At 37.4% G+C, this 11,697-nt stretch overlaps 1 protein-coding gene across 5 annotated transcripts; it reads left to right on the top strand.

Annotated features, from left to right (window-relative positions):
- The first annotated feature begins 3,567 nt into the window (after nt 1–3,567).
- On the top strand, nt 3,568–11,324 carry LOC107818730 (uncharacterized). 5 transcript variants are annotated; one of them, XM_016644781.2, is made up of 4 exons: nt 3,568–3,769; nt 3,909–4,006; nt 5,957–9,549; nt 9,643–11,324. In XM_016644781.2, the coding sequence occupies exon 3, from the start codon at nt 8,151–8,153 to the stop codon at nt 9,531–9,533; it is 1,383 nt and encodes a 460-aa protein (XP_016500267.2). In that variant the 5' UTR covers nt 3,568–3,769; nt 3,909–4,006; nt 5,957–8,150; the 3' UTR covers nt 9,534–9,549; nt 9,643–11,324. The 5 variants fall into 5 exon arrangements, with proteins under 5 accessions (XP_016500267.2, XP_075100683.1, XP_016500270.2 ...); XM_075244582.1 differs by having other exon boundaries at nt 3,571–3,769; nt 5,957–6,135; nt 6,229–11,324; XM_016644783.2 differs by having other exon boundaries at nt 3,579–3,769; nt 5,957–6,239; nt 7,900–11,324.
- Nucleotides 11,325–11,697: the final 373 nt, after the last annotated feature.

The following is an 11,697-nucleotide window of genomic DNA, read 5'->3' as shown; positions in this document are numbered from 1 at the left end:
TGACGAGCTTATGACATTTGTATCTTTGCATTATTGTGTGCTTGTTGATAGTGTATAGACAATTCGGCATCATCTTAAGACCACTCATTTAGGTAGGGATTCATAAAAAGAAGATACCTTTAGTGTGGGAAGAAAATAAGAATTGTTGCATTTGGTTTATTATAAGCTTGAGTTTATCATGTCAAACTAATTAGTTGTAGTAGTTTGATTGGCCGTCCACTTTTTTTGACACTGTATCTTTTGTGAAATATGATAATATGAAAATTTAGTGATATTGTATGAATTCTGAGGGCTCTCTTCATTTTTGTAGTGGGAGGAGATATCATAGTTGATAAATTTAAGAAAGTATGAAGTGCGACTCTTAGTTTATCATGCATGGCTTTGGACTACTGCAGAAGTGTTTGATATTGGGTGAAGCCCTATAACATTGCACCGGGATGGTTGTGAATACAATTTATTATCATTTTGACTAGAAAGAATCAGATATTGTGTTGATTTTATCATTTGCCTTACTGGATTGAGCTTGCATGCATGTGACAGGAGTAGATAACATAGTCCTGAGGTGCATATTCCTTCGCTAAGTGTAGAAATTGGAAGATCTTTAGGTTGACTCGATAGTAATTCTGTATCCTGTTAATTTATTTTCTGAGAGAGCACTGTATGTTCTCAAACTCAGCAAGGTCTATAGCATCATGCAAAGAGGTGACTGATAAGTGACAAATATTACTGGTACTGGGTTACAACCGCCCCGCTTGGCATGCTGTATTTGCAAGAACACCTTTCCTATCTCATGAGTCACCCTGCTTGGTTACCCTCAGTTATATAACTGTATGATCAGTTTAAGGTTTAATGCAGTAAAGAAGATGTGCAATTCTGTCTGAGGATGAATGATTTGTGAACCTTTATCTCTTATATGTTTATGCATCTCGTCAGTGATAGCCTATTGCTGTGGGTTGCATGCATTTTCATGTTGAGTATTCACAAGTAGATTTGGGGATGTGGTGCATGCTAAACCCTTCTTCATAAATAGTCGGGGATGCTTAATGTTTGATGCGAATTGATACTGGCTGACATTGTTGAGAATCTGTGATACTATGCTATCATGAAGATACATGTAGTACATGGAGTCTAGATCTTTTTCCTGATGGCCTTTGTTTTTGTGAAGGAATACTAAACTGAACTGACTTCATAGTTGCAGAACTGTGGTTCGCTTTGGGGTTTCCTCTGTTGTAGATAAGATTTTGAGTTCTGTACATCTAAGTTTCTAATGCTTAATTCATCAAAAATAGAAGTTTCTAATATGTAATTTTTGATACATCGGTGAATGCGCTCTGAAGAAATTGAGAGAGGTTTGAGGTTAAACGAAGTTGATTATTGAGCTTGATACTCACAGAAGGTGAGAGCTGTTTAATTAAATTTGTGTCATCCCTAAAGCTCTCTAAACCCAATGATATGAACTTCTGAATTAGTTGTGGTGCTTGGGGATGATGAAGACCGTTTACAGTTCCTATATGTATTGGGGTTTTTTCCTAAAAGTCAAATGGTCTGTATTTCGTTACAGTAGGCTCTTGGGGAGGCATGAGACTTTTTATAACATTCCCAGTAGATTTGGGATGCTCTATCAGCTCGCCAAGTAATCAATTTGAGTTTAGCCCAAATGGGTTTATGTTATTCACATTTAAAAAGCTGTCGTGTTATACACGTTAATGTTTTGATGGACTAGTTAACAAGGATACAAAAATGCTCACACTTATATATGAGCAACTCCAGTACCAAATCAATCCAATAATAAGAGTGACAAATAAGTTGCACACTTTACATATATAAGCATAATATAATAAACATAAAGATGTTTATGGTATTTATATAAAATGGAGTTGCTAATTGTCAATGCACAGCCACTCTGTATCAAATAGAAGTTCCAACAGCTGCCTCTGTCACTAAACAAGGGATCAATATCTAGGGGCGGAGCTACGGTAGAGGGTGCGGGTTCCGGCGAACCCAGTGACTTTTTATTTGTATTGAAAAATTTACTGATTCTATATAAATATATCATGCCGAACCTAGTAACAAAAGGGCTCTGGGTTCAATGATAAGAGTTCTGGGTTCGCTTGGAGAAGGCGCGTGTTCGAATCACATTGAAAGCAGTGAGCTATTTTATTATTTTTTACAATTTTATTTTTTAAGAAAGCATAAATTAAACGATATCGTAATTCCGAAAAACTCCAAAGTCCAAACGACACTGTGCCTTCCTTTAAACTAACATTTATACTTTTTAATAAATAAACGGAAAATGGTCAAAATTGTCCCCGAACTATCGAAAATAGCTCAAATATACCCTCCGTTTGTTTTTGGTACCAAATTTGTCCTCGCCATCTAAAAATTGGACCATTATTGCCAAAAAAAACTAACGGTTGCCACATCAGCTTTTGGACATACTTAAATATTACGGAAAAGGGTCAAAATTGCCCTCGAACTATCGAAAATAGCTCAATTATATCCTTTGTTTGTGTTTGGTACCAAAAATGTCCTTGCCCTAAAATCTAACGGCTGTCACATCAGCTTTTGGACCTATTTAAATATTATAATCATGTTGACATGCCAATACAACATGACCAAAAAAAAAACCTTCTCCACCCGCAAGAACCCATTTTCTGCGAGGGTTTGCTGCATTTCCCGTGAAGGTGCAGTGAAACACTTCAGGTGGCCTGCTAGCTAGGCAGGTGAGGAGGGGAAGGATTAGGTGGTGTCTAAAAAGTGTATCTTTTTATGAGATTTTGGGTCTAGGTCTTATTTGCGGTCAGTCTTCTTTTCCTTTCTGTTGATGAAGGCTAGAAGTGGAAGGGTATAGTATTTTAGATGATGGTCTCATTCTAATGGTTTTCGAGTTTTTTATGAGAGTTGTTTTTAAAAGGATATATCTCTGCAACTAATTTGTGACCTTTTTGAGCTATGAGCTTGGATAGCTAGCCATGGGAGTACTGCAATATGCAACTTTTGTTGTTCTCCACCATTTTTGTGATAAGATTTCTGATTTTAAATGATAAAAGTTGGTATTTTATTTCTTGTGTAGTATATTGATTTTTTTTTTTTTTTTTTTACATATTTGTGAATCTTAAGAATAGCCCAACTAAATTTCTCATAATAAGATTGGTGTAACTTTAATTATTTGGAAGGAGCAACACTTAGATGAGTCAACGAATGAAAATGGAGAAAGAAATTTTATCCGTGGGGACTTTTGTCAAGATGGAGGACCGTCTGTTGGAAATAGACTTTTATTGTTCACATGAGCTCATGTGACGACCGTTAGTTTTTAGGGCAGTAATGGTCCAATTTTTAGACGTCAAGGACATATTTGGTACCAAACACAAACAGAGTATATAATTGAGCTATTTTCGATAGTTCGAGGGCAATTTTGATCCTTTTTCCATAATATTTAAATATGTCCAAAAGCTGATGTGGCAACCGTTAGTTTTTAAGGCAATAATGGTCCAATTTTTAGACGACGAGGACAAATTTGGTACCAAAAATAAAAGGAGGGTATATTTGAGCTATTTTCGATAGTTTGAGGACAATTTTGACCCTTTTCCAATAAATAAAACATAAAACCTTTCTTTCTAATAAACAAATCCTTCTCTGAACAAAAACACGTCTTCTCATCTTCTCAATCCCAAATCAAAAAAGCTAGGATTCTGCCTCTGTTGATCGCTGGCGCTACTACCACAATATGCCGAATCCAGACACCTTTCAACTCTCGTTGTGTATCAATGTATGCTCTTTCTCCCTTAGAAGTTAGACCTTTCTTCCTTCTTCAATTCTTCTTTCTTGATTTTTTTCCTTCATGTTTTCCTCTTACATTTTATATTTGACAATTTAAACAAAATCTGATTTTTAATTTTTGATTCTAGGGTTGTCCCACGTTTTGAACTTCATTCTCTTTGTCAATTTGTGCTTTGGTTCTTTCCAAAAGTTCAAACTTGGAGTCTCCAACAAGCCGACAGACAAGGTATGTGGTTGTTGTCCTACTTTCTTGTTTTTAGTTTTTAGTGAGACCAACTTGCATTCACATGGAGTGGCCTTATGCGCTTGTTAAGAAGAAAACTTTCATATGTAGTCAGGGCGGAGCTACAATAGAGCTACAGTAGAAGAAAACCCGGTGACTTTTTTCGAGACCCTGTATTTATAATTTAGAACTCATACACTTTAAATTATAGCTCCGTTTCTGTCAATATCTTAATATTTGATACAAAATAGAAGAAAACCAGTGACTAATTTGCACTACAATAAGTCAGCAAACGCGCAGAAGGGCATAAGACAAGACTGTAAAATAGATTATACGTTAAAGTTATCAAAGCAGGCCAAAAAAGAGAATTCATTGCTCTTTTTCCACGAATTTATTCTTAGGAGCAAGATTTCACTTACTTTTTGATTTAGACTGTCACCATATTTGCTATTTATATAACCCAAAACTCATCAACCAACAAGTTGCAATGAAAAGATGCTAGTTCAGATTGAAAACCGTAAGATGCATAACTGAAAGAGAGATCCAAAGCTGCAATTTGAAACTTCAAAAGTAGTGGCAGAGTCAGGAATTCTAACGAGAAGATTCAAAAAAATTACAAGAATGGCACATTCGAACTTGCTACCCGAAGCAAATTTTGACTTTGAGTCATATTTTCGACCATATAGCTTCGTCCTGTTCACAAAGGTGAATATGGAAATTGACAGCAACTTTTCCTCAGCAGAGGCCTCCCAAAACTTAAACACAAACTAAGGCATCACAGACGCCATAAATATGTTTAGCATAGTAGTTGAGGTCAAAGATCAAGGCAGTAAGACACTATTACAACCCATACTAACTATAGAAGTTTTTATGAAAGGTCACGTTTTACTCGCTGCATAATTTCTACTCTTCTCAAAGAAACAATGATGTCTGCTCTGGACCAGACTCTCTCTAATCTGTAATCTCTCAGAGTTACTCGGATTAATACTAAAAGCCACTCTCTCTAATCTCTTTGAGTTTTTCGACTTGCTGTTATGTTCTTCCATTTATTGGCTGCAGTTTATTAGTGCTTCCACATCTTGTATCCAATGAATAGTTGTTGGCCACAAGTACAACCAGCACAGATATATGAACAAAATGCATATCCAAGTGCAATGATGTGACTTCCACATACAAAAATAAGAACATGACACTCAAACAGAGAATGCTCTAGGATAATTTTGCATAACATTTGGAACTTAAAAACCCAAAAGAATATATTAACAAAACAAAAAAACACAAATAAGAAGAACAAAAACAATATCATTGCAAACAAATGTCGCCCCGCAGGAGTTCTCCCATCATCAAAACAGGTCATGAGCAAATTTATTCAACAAATAACATTACCTAGACGCAACTACACCGAAGGAACCATGGAAACTTATGTAAGGTAGATCCAGTGAAATGAAGTATAAATGTTGCATCCTGTTGGATCTTCAATTATCTCCGGTGTATTATTTGTATTTGTGAGAAAGTAGTTTCTCAACTCCTGCAGCTCCATATTTTCAAAATTCTGCAATTTAACATTCTTTAACTCATGCCTCCAACATTTCCAAGGTAGAGATGCACAACAAGGTTTCTCATCTTCATCTTCATCTCTGTATGTAAACTACAAAACCAAGAAAACCACAACAGGAACTAAGGTAATATTGAAAGGTTCAAATTCTTTGGTATCAGCTTATAAATGATGTGAAATCCCCCACCCCACCCCCAACCAAAAACCTGGGGCCAAAGAAGAAAAAAAGGAAACAGTGACTGTGAGGGGAAGGGGAAGCTTTATACAATTAGGTATATCAAAACAATTTTCAGTTTGAGCAGATAACATGTGTATATGTCATGTATAGTGTAGAATATTTGTCCCTACTTTTCCATTATTATGAACTAAATCCTTGTGTTTAACATTGTTTCCTGAAGGTGACCAAGCATGCAACAACAACAACAATTACTAATACGCCTCAATCCCAAGAAAGTTGATACGACTATATGAATATTTGCTGACCATGCCGCTCCAATTAGTTCATCTTAGACCCAATCATAATCTACACCTGATTGAATCCATGTGCATGAGATTTTTATAGACTGGGGGCAATGAGGTGACTAAGAAAGCACAATTAGCTTGGGAAAGAGTTTGCTATCCTAAATCAGCCGGAGGTTTTAATGTTATTGATATTTGCCATCTGGAACAGGGCAGCAGTGAGTAAGCATTTCTGGAACCCGTGAAAGAAGGATAGATTGTGGATTCACACCTACTATGTTAAAGTCAAACAATTGTGGGAAATTAATCCTGCACCAGGCTTCTTGGATGGTGACTACTAGAAGTTCTTTATATTTTCTACCGACATATATATCTTAGATAGGATTAAAAGACTCCTTACAAACATAAGACCTAATAAACGTACTATCTTGACTAAAGTATAGTCCCAACTAATAGGTCGAGCACACAGAAGTTTAAATTATCCAATGTGATACATTTTTTTCTGAAGTGTTTACACATCATCCAAGAACTCCTGACCCTTAACCAGTCAATAAACCAAATATTTCTGCAAAAAAAGGTTTATATAAACAACTTTAAGGGGCTATAGAGAATTTTGTAACCTTGCTAACCTATATAATAGACTTCAAAATGATTAGTTAGTAGGTGATACTTTTTTGCTTATGGTGGGATTCACTAACTATTACTTTTGGCTAATCTGCTAGTACTATTGGAGTCATGTTAGGTAAATAAAAAAATCGAAACCAAGTATGAAGGCTTTGTCACTAAAACAAAGAATTAAGGGCATGTAAAAAAGTGAACTAATTGCAAGGAGATCATACATAAAGAATAAATGTGCAAGAAACATTAGTAACCACTAATTTTTTCTGTACATACTACAAAGTTAGTGCCTTGAAAGAAACACATATTACCTTGATCAGGCTCTTTAAATCTCTAGTCTGGTCAAAAGATAGGGTGTCCAGTTGAGGAGACATCCAAAGCAAACAATCAACAACGTCCACAGCTGAAAAATTATACCGATTCCTCATTTTTATGTGCAAAATCTTAGTAGCATAAAGTGGAGGAAGCAAGTTTTCTCTCATGTATTTGGGTAAAACTATCTCCTGCACAAACAAAAAGAAGAAATATGAGAAATCCAGAACCACTTCTTCAAGCAGGGGCAAGTAGACAATTTGTTGCACGTATATACCTTGTCATTCTCACAGCGCAGTGCAATAGCCTTGGAATGATTAAAGTTACCAAGAGACTTCATGAGCTTAGTGTACCAGTGAGTGTCACGGGTTTGTGGGATCAAATTGAGATTAGCTTCCAGCAGATGTGAAGCTTTCATTTTGAACGTTGGCAAGGGATCAACAATATCTTTTCCATAATGAACATCAGATGAGAATCCTTTCGGCCACAGGATATAAAACATCACCAAAATTTGAGGAGGGGAGGGAAGTCCAAGCATTGTTACAAGCCTTGGACAATACACTTGTTGTGAACCGGCGCGACCTGGTATGGGATTATGAGCCAGAAGTGTGCAACAAGGCCGATCCAGTTAGTAGTATAGTTGGTAGTATTGGGCTTGGAGCTAAATGGAGAAAAGAACCAATGACTAAACACCCGAATAGAACGTTAAGGCATTATATTTGGGATCCAGACAGTATACAGGCAATGTGTATTGTGATCATGCTTAGGCAAAGTCTGCTTTCTCACCTCCTCTTCTGAATATGTCTAATTCCTCATCTCTTTCTGATTACCTATCATATTTCTTAAGTTGTTCTACAATTACTGTTGTTGTTTACGTTCTAGAGCTGTAATCTTACAGTTGTTGAGAGCAATATAGTATATAATACTTTAGTATTTGTGTTGAGTAATTCAGGTTGTAGCATTGGTGATTTCATCTATCGGACTCCAACAGTGGCGATGTTTCTACCTAGATTCAGTGGCGACGGCAACCCGGAGAGTTGGATTTTTCGGGCCGAGTTATACTTCACATACCTTGGCTTCGCCAAGAAGGACTAGCTGCCTCTTCCAACCTTCTATCTAGAAAGTGATGCCCTCGCGTGGTTCAATTGGTTATTTCGCAACCACCAATTTTATGATTGGAACCATTTCAAGGAGAAATTTCTTATGCATTTTCAGAAACGGACCTTCATTAATTCGAGAATGGCAGATATTTCACAAGCTGGGGTTGACTACGTCAATTGTGCTACATTGGTTCGATCGGCGACCTATGAGTCTGCATCTCCCGAAATTCATGAACTCAACGCTCGTCTAGTTGATGGAGAAAAGTATGCGACTATCGTAGATGAGGTGTTTGATAAAAATCCCCAAAGTAATGAACCTGTTGTGCATTCTCAATTTTCAAAGGATGAAGCTCAATTAGTTCCTCTTGTTGGACGAGATTATTTCATGCCTCAAGAGATTGAACAATTTGAGATTTTGTCTATAGACTCTGAGGGACTTTTAGATGCAATGAAGATAAACTCTGATTCCGACGATGGAAAATCAGAGGAGGACCAACGAGGCTGCACTAAGGTGGAGGAAAATTCAAGCAATACTGCAGCTCAGGTGTTTGCTACAAATACCACCACACAACTCAGCCATATTGCAACTATGATTTTGGATCCCTTTTCTAGCTTGATCCCAGATGTTAAGTTTCCTGTTGGTCGAATACTTGTTGTGCCTGTTAGTGTCAATTTGGACGATTGTCGTATGCTTGATACTTGTTATTGCTGTCAAACGAGGGCTTGTGCATCTCTCCACTATGTGTCTAGATCAACTATAGGGACTATTCTATTTTATAGTTGTGTGGACAATTGGTTCGACACAGGGCAAGATTTCAAGGCTGATGTATATGTACTTTTATCTGTTCAATCTGAAGATCTAACTCACATTTTACATGAGGAACCATGGCTGCTACTTTTTCTTAGTTGTGAGTTTGTCCTGCAGCATGATAAGAAGTTCACGATGGCTAATGAGGTGATAGTTTTGAGTTGCATAGTATTGCATTTGGAGTGGCTAGTGTGGCAGATTGTTGAGGTTGTAGGAATTTCTAATATCAGCTATTCATGTGATGCAATTGGTTTACTCGTACGACGTGGAAACCTTGAATATCATAGTGGACCATCATCTTCTGAGGACATGTTTTCTATGCACCTTGTGCTGGAACTTTGGGCAGGAGGGGACCTGTTTGATGGAACCATTGCCCTCGGATATTCGTTAGTCAAAGAAACTACTGATATTTTTGGACAGCTTCTAACTGTAGTCCGTAATTACCATTTCATGGGTGATGATCGTTGGAATCAATCATTGGCTGGACACTCCGGAAAAGTTTACCCTCAACGTGGACTTGAGCTTGCTCAACGTTTGGAGGAGTTGCCTTGTACTCTTTCCGCTTGCATTTGTGACCAGTTTATAAAGAGAAGTACATTTGACTCATGTAGTGCACTTGATCATGCTACACCTCTTATAGATTTACATCAATTTTTCCTTGATCAGTTCGGATTATAGTTTCCATTTGATCCCGGTGAGTCTGTTCTTCCATCCATTATGTTCGAAAGCTTGGATATACATTTCAATATACCCCACAACTTGCCTAGTGCATTGTATTCTGTTGCAGTTGGCCTCAATGGTACTATGGAAGGTGGCAAGCTGTCTAATGAAATGTCCAGTTGCATGATGGATGTACTAACTGTTCCACCTCGGCCACCACGACCACTTCCAAAATCGCATTTCTTGGCCCAAGTCTCGCATTCTGTTGCAATAACAACAAACCTCAACTCTAATGGGCTTGTCATAATTGGTGTGGATGATTCCAATATATATGCTCGTCTTCTTGCTGCAAACTTAAGTAGTAAAACGCAACCTGCAGCAACTGCATTTGCTGCCATATTACAGGAGCGAAAAGTATTAAAATTAAGGAGTGGCTATAAGGTGAAGCTTCACTCTGTGCACCTTGCTGCTTACACATTTTATGGTGTCATTAAAATGATAGAGTTGGTTGTACATCATAGGTTTCATCATGGCTTAGGGCATGCATTAGTGTATGTTATCCTCTTGAACAAGTATGTGATTGCAGGGCAGGTTATCATTGAACTCAATTTGATAATGCTGATAAATTTTACTGTAAACCAAATAGAACATGGTTGGTTGATAGCAGTAGCAATGGAGAAATTTGGTGAAGAGAAAACTGCTAAAATTGTTCATCTGTACTTCAAGATGGATAATTCTAGCTTCGACGGGTCCGAGCATGTTAAGAAGTGTTGTATGTCTTATGTTTCACATGCTTTTGGAGATCCTTTTGATCATAGTAGTACTCTTGAGAGATTTCTTGGCATCCAATTATCTGAGACTATTACTAACATTGTGGCGTATCATATGACTATTTCATTTGATAGAGAGGGAAATGCCTCTACTAATACCAAGAAGGTTTTCAATTGGCCAGCAATTTCGTCGGTGCAAGCTAGTCCACTTGTTCTTGTCCTTTCATCAGGAATTGATGCTGAAAGAGAATGGAGTGAAAGGGGCATTGCAGCTATTGTTGGCCATATATGTGCGGCGTTGTTAGAAAGTACAACAAATTCCCCTCATGTTGCTGAGAAAGTTTATGGGACAGGCAATATTGCTTCTAAGATCAGAACCATGCCATATGAAAGCTTGAATGACATCATTAGGTGCTTTGTGTTTTTGAACACATCTCCAATTATTACACATTGTTGTCATGTTATCTTGAACAAAGTGGTTATTCTACAGAAGTTAGGCGATAATGATGAAACCAAGTCGACACTACCCCCAAGCTGCCAACCAAACTATGATATTGTTCCTAGTGGTTTTTGCCTATCGCAGCCATGGATTTAGCTCTCGAAGTTGCCTTCCTGACTTGAACCTTAGAGGACAAGGTTCTTTTTGTGGGTGGAAGTATTGTTGTGAACCGGCGTGACTCGGTATGGGATTATGGGCCAGAAGTGTGGAACAAGGCCGATCCAGTTAGTAATATAGTTGGTAGTATTGGGCCTGGAGCTAAATGAAGAAAATGCCCAATGACTAAACACCCGAATAGAACGCTAAGGTATTATATTGGGATCCTGGCGGTATACAGGGCATGTGTATTGTGATCATTCCTAGGCAAAGTCTGCTTTCTCACCTCCTCTTCTGAATATGTCTAATTCCTCATCTCTTTCTGATTACCTATCATATTTCTTCAGTTGTTCTGCAATTACTGTTGTTGTTTACGTTCTAGAGCTGTAATCTTATAGTTGTTGAGAGCAATATAATATAAAATACTTTAGTATTTGTGCTGAGTAATTCAGGTTGTAACACTAGTTTTGGCAGCATCTTTAACAACAAGAAAAGACAGAATGTGCTCCAAAATTGGCACCGGCAGTTCAGGAATTTTATCTGTCCCTTCCAACGTTGCCTTAATATTTTCTATAACCTTTAATAAAAGGAGTTACCTGACAAAAGAATAAATAAATAAAATAATATTTGTATGAGTGACATGCATCCTAAACCGAATAGTGAAAGGATTCACAAAGTGTAAAGAAAAGAATAGTTAACGGATTGAACAAGTGTGAAAACCAAATTACCCACAAGAAAAAGGGAAAGCCAAAAGCAAGAGGAAGAAAGACAAACCATATATATTATACAGAGTCCAAACAACTCTGCTCCTTCTTAA

The sequence above is a fragment of the Nicotiana tabacum genome, chromosome 22, assembly GCF_000715075.1.
Source record: "Nicotiana tabacum cultivar K326 chromosome 22, ASM71507v2, whole genome shotgun sequence".
NCBI lineage: Eukaryota > Viridiplantae > Streptophyta > Magnoliopsida > Solanales > Solanaceae > Nicotiana > Nicotiana tabacum.
The sequence above is the reverse complement of the archived record's forward strand: the minus strand, read 5'-3'. Positions and strand labels throughout refer to the sequence as shown.